General features: G+C 53.4%; 1 protein-coding gene across 1 annotated transcript; it reads left to right on the plus strand.

The window, feature by feature from the left end:
- The first annotated feature begins 1,604 nt into the window (after window positions 1-1,604).
- LOC139838146 (F-box/FBD/LRR-repeat protein At5g22700-like) lies at window positions 1,605-3,290 on the plus strand. The gene has a single exon (XM_071827508.1). It carries the CDS (start codon window positions 1,605-1,607, stop codon window positions 3,288-3,290), a length of 1,686 nt encoding a protein of 561 aa, XP_071683609.1.
- Window positions 3,291-8,558: the final 5,268 nt, after the last annotated feature.

Genomic DNA, 8,558 nt, shown 5'->3' on the forward strand with positions numbered 1-8,558 from the left:
GAACGTGTGACCGAGTACGGAGGTGCTGCCCGTTCGTGGCGCCGGAACCGATCGTGATCAAGATCTTCTACGCGCTTTTGCAAGCGGCAAGTGAACGTCTACCGCAGCAACAAGAGCCTCATCTTGTAGGCTTTGGAATCTCTTCAAGGGTGAGACTCGACACTCCCCTCGTTGCTACCGTCTTCTAGATTGCATCTTGGCTTGGATTTCGTGTTCGCGGTAGGAAATTTTTTGTTTTCTATGCAACGTTATCCTACAATATGCTTCTTCTAGATCATCGAATTCCATGCCAACATAAGGAACTGCTGGCTGTGAAGATATCTCATCAGCTGCTTCTTCAGCAGCATTCCCACTGGCAGCACTTTCTGGCCCCGGAACAAACGTAGCACTTTCTGGCCCCGGCACAAAAGAAGAACTTCCTGGTTCCGGTACAAACTCAGCATTTTCATTCACCGTAGCATCAACACCACAATTATCTTCATACTGCTGGTTGAGATCAAACCCTCCTAGAATGTCACAAGAACAAACCTCTGCAAACATTTTTAGTTATGGTTAGTTGATACAATTTTTAGTTATGTTGTATGGCAGCACAACAAAAATTAGTTGAACATCGTTTTGCATTAACTACAGTGCTTCAATGAAACAATATGAGAAAATAATATGACACCACAGCTAACCTTTTGATCATTGAAACACTATTTTTCTGAATAAATTCACATCTGCTACCTAGTATAAGAAAATGCTACCCAAACAGCTACTGTGCAAACAAACATGAAGCAATGTCACTTTAGTTGCAATAGTGTACAAAATCATCCACACAAAGCATCTGCTACATTGAAGCACTAGGACAACATGTCAATCATCATGAGGACAGGAAACCATCCGAAACCCTAGCAGCATTAGCAACAACTAATTGCAGACAGGATCACTCACCGAAGCAGCAGGTTCTTCAATCTCAGGATCCTGAGTAAAAATTACTTCAGGGTTGTTGTAGCGAGGACGAAAACCTTGCAGCAGATCACCCTCTCTGGCGCTTGCCTGAGCACCCTCACATCGTCGGGGACGACCATGGTTTGAAGCAGAGAAGGATGCCACCTTCGATGGTGGCGCGGCCAGGTGATTTGGATCACCTTCGGAGGGGAAGAGGATTGATCGGAGTAGGTGGGCCATCCTCCCGCCGTCGATTGCTGCAGCGTCCTCCGGCGATTGCTACCTGGCGCGCCGCCGCGCCGCGCCGCGATCGCCGTCTTCCGCCGAGATCTGTCCAGGGTGGTGAGCTTGCTGCGAGCAAACAGAAGGTTGCTTCAATGAAGCATAAGCGGGAGAGAGGGAGGGGGAGCTCCAGATCGGACGGTCCTAATTAAATGCATCAACGGTTACGGATCCGGAGGCTCGGTCGTTCTGTGCCTCCGGAGGATCCTCAGCGCGGTCTCCTGTAACCACAACAAACCGACTCCACCTCCAATCCTGGATTCTGCACGGCATGTAAGTCGGCGCAGAATCGGTTGCAAACCGACTCGATCAGCCACGCCCTAGCTAGATCCATAAATACGGGAGTGCTCTCGCGCACATCCGTCCGTCCAATCGCGACGTTCGCGTCCACGATGGCCGCCGGAGACCGTATCTCCGCCCTGCCCAACGACGTGCTCCAGCACGTCCTCTCCTTCGCGCCGGCGAGGGAGGCCGCTGCCACCGCCATCCTCTCGCGCCGCTGGCGCTCAGTGTGGCGCCGGACGGGCGCCATCATCCTCGACAGCAAGCCATACAAACATGCACAGCGCGAAATCGGCTACTACTCTCCGGCTTTTGACACCTTCTTCCGCGACGCCCACGCGGCCCTCGCCGCCTTCCGCCGTCCACGCGGCGGCTCGGGACTCAAGAGGCTCACGCTCGCCCTGGAGGAAGGCACCTATCACCTCAGCAGGTCCTCCTGGTACAACAAGGACCCCGAACCGGAGAAGGACAGCAGGGTCCACGATCTCCTCGACGACCCAGCCGTGGCACGGCTGGAGGAGCTCATCGTCAGCTGCGAGAACAGCTACCACAGGCGCTACGCCCCGCCGCTGCACTCCCTGCCGTGCGCCGCCACGCTCCGGGTGCTGGAGCTCACTCGCTGCAACCTAGAGCAGCCGTCACACCCGGGAGGAGGAGCCATGTCGTTCCCGCATCTCACGGATCTCACGCTGCGGAACTGCTACTTCTTGGAGGGGTGTCTCCAGGCCACCATCGACGCCGCGCCGGCGCTCGCCAACCTGGCGCTGGCGAACGTCCACCAAAGGGCGCCGGAGCCGGCTGGTTCCACCAAGAAGGACTTCTACATGCTGCCCTTCCGCGTCCGCTCCCCGACGGTCACTTCCTTGGCGGTGACCCAAACTTATGTCGAAGACGAGAAGGAGCTCGAGGCGTCCAGCAGCAATGGCGGCCGCATCGAACTCGACATGCCGAGCCTCCGGTTCTTCCGCTACTACGGGTTCCGAATCAAGCTCGCCCTGACATCGCCGACGCCAGGGCTCGCGCGAGTCGATCTCAACGTCACCGCGAGCCGTCAGCGGGTCAGATGGGACTTGAAGTACGAGCCGCCGTCGCGCATCCTCGCAAACTTCTCCAGCACGCGGGCGCTGAAGCTGCGCCTCGGCTACATCGAGGACCTCATCGCGGCCGACGAGGTCCCGCTGACCGCGTTCCCCAACCTCAAGCTCCTGGAACTAGACGCAAAATACCAGTACATGAACGGCAACACGGCGGTGGCAATGGCGACGCTGCTCCGCTCCTGCCCGGCGATGTCCGAGCTCCGGCTAAGGCTGAACATGAGGTGGGACTACGATCACGAACGCAAGTACGAGAATCACGTCGGAGGCTCCTTCGGCGAGGCCATGGATCGCTTCGAGAGCCTCGGCTCCATGTCCTCGGCGCACCGCGACGCCGTGCAGATCGGCGGCGTCTCGGAGCTCCCGGACGCGTTCACCAACAACGGCGCCTTCAGCTGCCTGCAGAGGAGCCTGCGCAAGGTAACACTGCAGTTCAAGGCCAAGGAGGCCAACTGCTTCCAGGTACAGCTGGCCAAGTTCCTCGTGGAGAACGCCATGGTGCTCGAGGAGATGCACGTCGATGATGGGATCCGGTTCTGGCCGGACCGCCTGTTCCACAAGCTCGCGAGATGGCGAGCCGATGCGTTCTGCAAGAGGAATCTGCAGCTGCCGGACACGGCCACCGGATTTCAGGTGTACCAGCTGCCTAGCACTGTGGTAGATCCTGAGCAGGAGCGATCGCTTTATTACAGTTTCGATTGATTCAGTGATTTAGTGATTAGTTCCGGCCAAACCTTTGTTTCATACTTTCATCGTCATTTTAAGATAATTAATGGCGGCTTGCTGGGATATAGCCTCAATGGTCTTAATCTGTTTCAGAATCATAAGTCTCGTTCGGAATCATGAAATTACTGGATGTGTTGACCCGCTGGACAAAGAGAAGGTCAAAATGCGAGGGAGATGTGTTTGGTATACACGCCTGTTATTAAGGTTCGAAACAGGAACAATAGGATGCAGATACTGAAAGCAGTTTAGACTAGTGACCTTCAATAGTTCAGTATTATTATTACCTATATCAAGTTTACAGGGATTTACCATCACCATAGGGATTGGAGCACTATTGATCACCTTTTATACATAGAAAAATTGACACGTACTATTTTTCTACGGTAGACGAACAATCAGTAATTTTAGATCAAATTCGACGCTATTTTTCTTTCGTGCAAAATCCACAATGACCGGTACTCTCGTACCTATCTACACCGTTTTTTACCGTTGCATCCTTTTTGTTCCCGATGCTCCTGTTTCTCTCCACTTTCCATCCTACGACGGTCAAAGCGGTCCATGTCCTCACCATCTAGAGAAATCCACGAGCTCCACGCGATTCCCGGAGAAAGAGTAACCCCTCCTCCTAATCACCGTCTCCCAGATCCTCCCCAGGGTTCGACGCCCTCCTCGCCAACCCGGCTTGACCCTCTGCTTTGTGTTCCTCCCCCCAAGCTCGAGCACCCTTGGTTGAGGCATTACCATGGCGGAAATGGAGAAGTATTGATGGCGTTGATGGCATTCGATCAACACGCCCATCCTACCCAACTTTTAGAGTCCAACAACTATGGCGGTTGTCAGGTCATCCTCCGACATCACCAGGACGAGCCTCAGCTATGGACATGGACGATAGCTTAGGCTTCTCTACCAGTTCTTCGCCAAGTACGAGAGGTCAGCCGCGACCACACTTCGGCTCCGAGAAGCGTCCAGAGCTTAGTGGTCCTTCCAACGGCGTGCGCCTATTTTCCGCAACACACCTTGGTAGGGTGATAGGGTGACGGCGGGCTAGAGAAGTAGGTGGGGTGCGCGTGACATAGGCATACCCTATGGGCCTGCCGAAGATGGTACCCGGGGTTTACTTAAGGCCCACGACCCGAAGAATAAGAAGATTCGGAAGCCCAAGATGCTATTAAGGAAAGCTAGAGTTGTATTAGGAAACGATACTTGTAATCTTGCGGGACGGGTCAGAAACCCTCCCGGACTCTGTAAACTTGTGTATTACGAAACCCTCGGCTCCACCTGTTGACGTCCGAAACCCACCGGCGGGCAGCGACGGGCAACACAGTAGAGCCGGGAACAACCTAGGGCTGCGGCTGGCCGAGGTCCCTCCGAGCGACGGCCCGCAAAGCCTTCTGGTACACACGTCCGATGCTGATGCAAGGGCGTGCCACCTGACCTATACCTGGTCAGGAAGGTGATGGAGATGCCTCGCTTAGTTTCCTGCATGGCATACACGTAAACATTAAATACGAGCCTCGATCGGCTCTCAGGTTATCCTGTGAATCGGCTCAAGGAGCCGATCCACCCATGATTCGTACGAGGTGCACGAATATATGGTGGTCCTGCTTGATCAAGATAAAGCTAATGAGATCTACGACGATCTGGGGTTTTCACCGCATAATCGGATCATCCTACTCACGATTGGGCCTCGCGGCCACGCACGGTGATCGTAAGCCGATCCTAGATAGGGCCTAAAAACCAACACGAGGTTGATCCCCGGAACATCCTGTCTAGGACTAGCAAACGACACCCTACGTGCCGCTGGATCCTCCAACCCTTTGTAAGGCCTAACTATTGCAGATATTAAACTAATCCTCGATGAACGAGGAGCGATCGTAACGGATCGGATCTACTAAATAAAGATCAAGCGGGGTGCCGCCCCCACACCTGAGATAGGTGTGAGGGCGGCTAGATATGCAAGGGTTGCACTACGATAGCATGTTACGCGAAGAACTATGCTAACCCTAACACATCTATGATAACTACGTTGCTCGCCATCAACAAGGCTTCAGTACGAGCAACGCATGAACAACGTGGAGCTTGTGCTGCCTAGATCGCAAGATGCGATCTAGGCAGCATGTTGCTTACCGGTAGAAACCCTCGAGATGAAGGAGTTGGCGATGCGCCGAGATTGATTTGGTTGGTTGAACGTTGGTTGTTGTTTATTCCATAAATCCTAGGTACATATTTATAGTCCAGGGGACTTTCTAACGTGGGAATAATCCCCACCGTGCACGATACAGACTCTAACTTTTAATCTAAGATACAATCTACCATAATTAAAGATACACGGGCAATCTAGCCCAAACTCTTCGTGCAAGGCCGCTTCAGAGATCTTCCACGTGTAATCTTCCAAGCCCATCTCCCTTACGGCCCACCTCCTGATTTGGCCAAAATCTGGTGATAACACATGCCCCCCTGGTTTTGGCAATGATAATTTCAAAACCACTCTGTTTTTCCTCCGAAGGGTCATGTCGTGGCAGAGCAGACCTGCCGCAGTATTCTTCATCATGATGCCCTGTCTTTTCAGCTTCTCTGCAAAATTCGATAGCTTTGGCATCACTTCCTCGGAAACTGCAATGGCATTAAATTTCCACCAGGCTTCTCATTATTTAACCGTGCCGATTGATTAGCCCACTTCATCCCCTTCCTCTGTTCCAGCCATCGGCACCAAAAAACCCTCTTCCTCTGTAGCAATGCCTTCCTCTTCCTCTGTCTCCTCCGGCCTCTCCCTCCAGTCCTTCTCTTCGAGCGAGCCGGAGTGGAACTCCAACCACGCGCCAGTGGACGACCTGCCTCTGACCGATGGGGAAGAGGACCTCAAGTTCCTCATCGATGGGGAGCTGATAAGCGAAAGTGAAGACGACCTCCATCCTTGGGCGAAACCCACCTCCCCCGACGGGAAGGGGGAAGAAGTAGAGGAAGAGGAAGGAAAAGAGGAGGGCGGCCCTCCTTCCCCCGCTAAGCTTCTGCCGGCCAAGCGATTCAGCGCTTGGGCGGACAGTGAGGACGATGATGATGACGAGGAGGAAAAGGAGGAGGATGAATCCTCCTCCTCCATCGGGTATCCGCCGACCAAGCGCTTCCGCTCCTGGGCGGACAGCGAGGATGATGATGATGACGAGGAAGACGAAGCTCCGGCCAAAGGCTGGGGTAGCAGCGACGAGGAGCTTCCTGGGAGCAGCGCCGACGACATCGACGATGGCGATGATGAGGACAGCGACGACTAGTAGAGTAGGACTAGTAGTAGCAGTGCACTAGGCGCTAGATCCTTCCTTTGAGAGCCATCGGCTCTTTCTTGTAAAGCCGCTCCTTTGAATTAATAAAAATTGTTCTTTCAATTAATCCAATTTCATTCCTTCCGCCTGTCATGCCAAGACCGATAGCAACGTATCGGATTCCTTTTCTTTTGGACGCCCATGAAGCCGGACTCACATGTCGATTAGCCCGTCAGTCAAGCACTTCTCAAATTCAGGCTGCGATTTGATATCTGACCATAATTTTTCGCAATCCCTTAGCCGATGACTACTCATCGGCTATTTTGAGAATCCAGTCCCTTTCCTTTTCTTGCAGCGACAGGACGGTCCAAAACCTGTAAAGCCGACGGCCTCCTTTTCCGGTTCCTCTCCGTAGCTTTAGCAGTTTTCCTTTGCAACACCTGAACTGCTTTCAGAGAAGATCACGATGCAGGGTCAGTCGATGCGACTCCAATCGGCTCCCAAACCAGAACATCTACCAGGTTAGCTGCCCCCCGAGCCTTAATCAAGGCGAGAATGCCGGCGAGGATGCACAGATCGTTGATCAGCTTTATTCCACTGAACGTCGATGTTGATGTGAACTTTGAGCACATAGCCAGTAGGTCTTGGTCTTGTGTAACTGTACTAGAGTCGATGGCTGCGCATCGGCTGTAAAAAAAATTTACTGGGCCGATTTTTCCCAATCGGCTCCCAGTGTTTCACTGCACACATGTTTACACATGTTTATCTGCACATGTTCATCTGACTATATGCCCCCCGAGCCGAATCTGCCAGATGACTGCAGATATCGGCTTTTGTGGTTAGCCAGGGCACTGCACTTGCACGTCGGCTCCGAGGATTCGTGCTGACTTTCATCCGCCGACGTGGCCGCTGCCCAGTAGCTTGATGCTGAACACAAGCAGAACATGTGGTGAAGATAATTTTGGCCGATTGCTGGAATCGGCCTCCATATCGATTGAAGCGCTGACTGAAGGTTTTGTAATGCTCCTTCATAATTTTTTGGGGCCGATCACAAGGATCAGCCTCGCCACGTTTGCTCATCGCTTTGCTTCAGCTACTCGGTCAGGCTGGTGGATAAAACCAGCCCAACCTCTGACTTGATGCGCTTGCCGTCGTCCACCTTGAGTGCATCGTGTAATCGTGGAGCACTAAGCTCCGTCGGAAGGACAAGCACCATGTTTGTACCAGCCGATGTTTCATCATCGGCTTTCCTTTGCTTGGGGCGCCACTCCATTTTCCGTGGACGACCCTCTTCGTCCAGGGTTCGCTGAACTTTCGCAGCCAGATCAGGTCGTGCCTTCCTTAACGTATGCAAGTATAACCTTTCGGCTTCCTCCAGGCCGCGCAATCGCTGAACCCTGCGCTTTTGTGAACGACTGAGTCCATCAGGGCACCACCTTGGCCGGTGGTACCTGTCTTCTTCTTCTTGTCCCTCGTCTTCTGAATCCTTGAGATCTGCCCACCGAGGGGACTCAGCGCGTTTGCTTTGTGGCGGGAGAGGCCCTAAGCGCTTGAACACAGACACGTTGGCTGCCTCCTTCTTCTTCTGGTTGCATTCTGGGCAATTGCCGATTGTTGGCAATCGGCTCATTCCTGAATCCCAGCAGTGTCTGAACAAGGGGCAGTCCCAGTGCCTGTCGTTGTTGTCTTGCTCCCTTGATTTTTCTGTGGCACGGCGCTCGTGCTCCTCCTCATCGCGATCATGCCGACGATGTCTTCTGGCTTCTCTAGCCAGACGATCTCTTTCATCCTCATCGCTGGATCGTCGGCGTTGGTCATACTGACTCACATATTTGTTGAGGAGGTGATCAGAGAGGGGTCGCTGATATCTTATGTTCTTCACTTCTCCCTCTGTGACGTAGCGCTTGCCATCATGACGGAGCCGATCGCGTGGAGCGGCCCCCTCTGTGTCCTTGCTACGAGAGCAGCTGCCCTCGTCTCCATCCTT

The sequence above is a fragment of the Lolium perenne genome, chromosome 3 (genome assembly GCF_019359855.2).
Source record: "Lolium perenne isolate Kyuss_39 chromosome 3, Kyuss_2.0, whole genome shotgun sequence".
In the NCBI taxonomy this organism is placed as follows: Eukaryota; Viridiplantae; Streptophyta; class Magnoliopsida; order Poales; family Poaceae; genus Lolium; species Lolium perenne.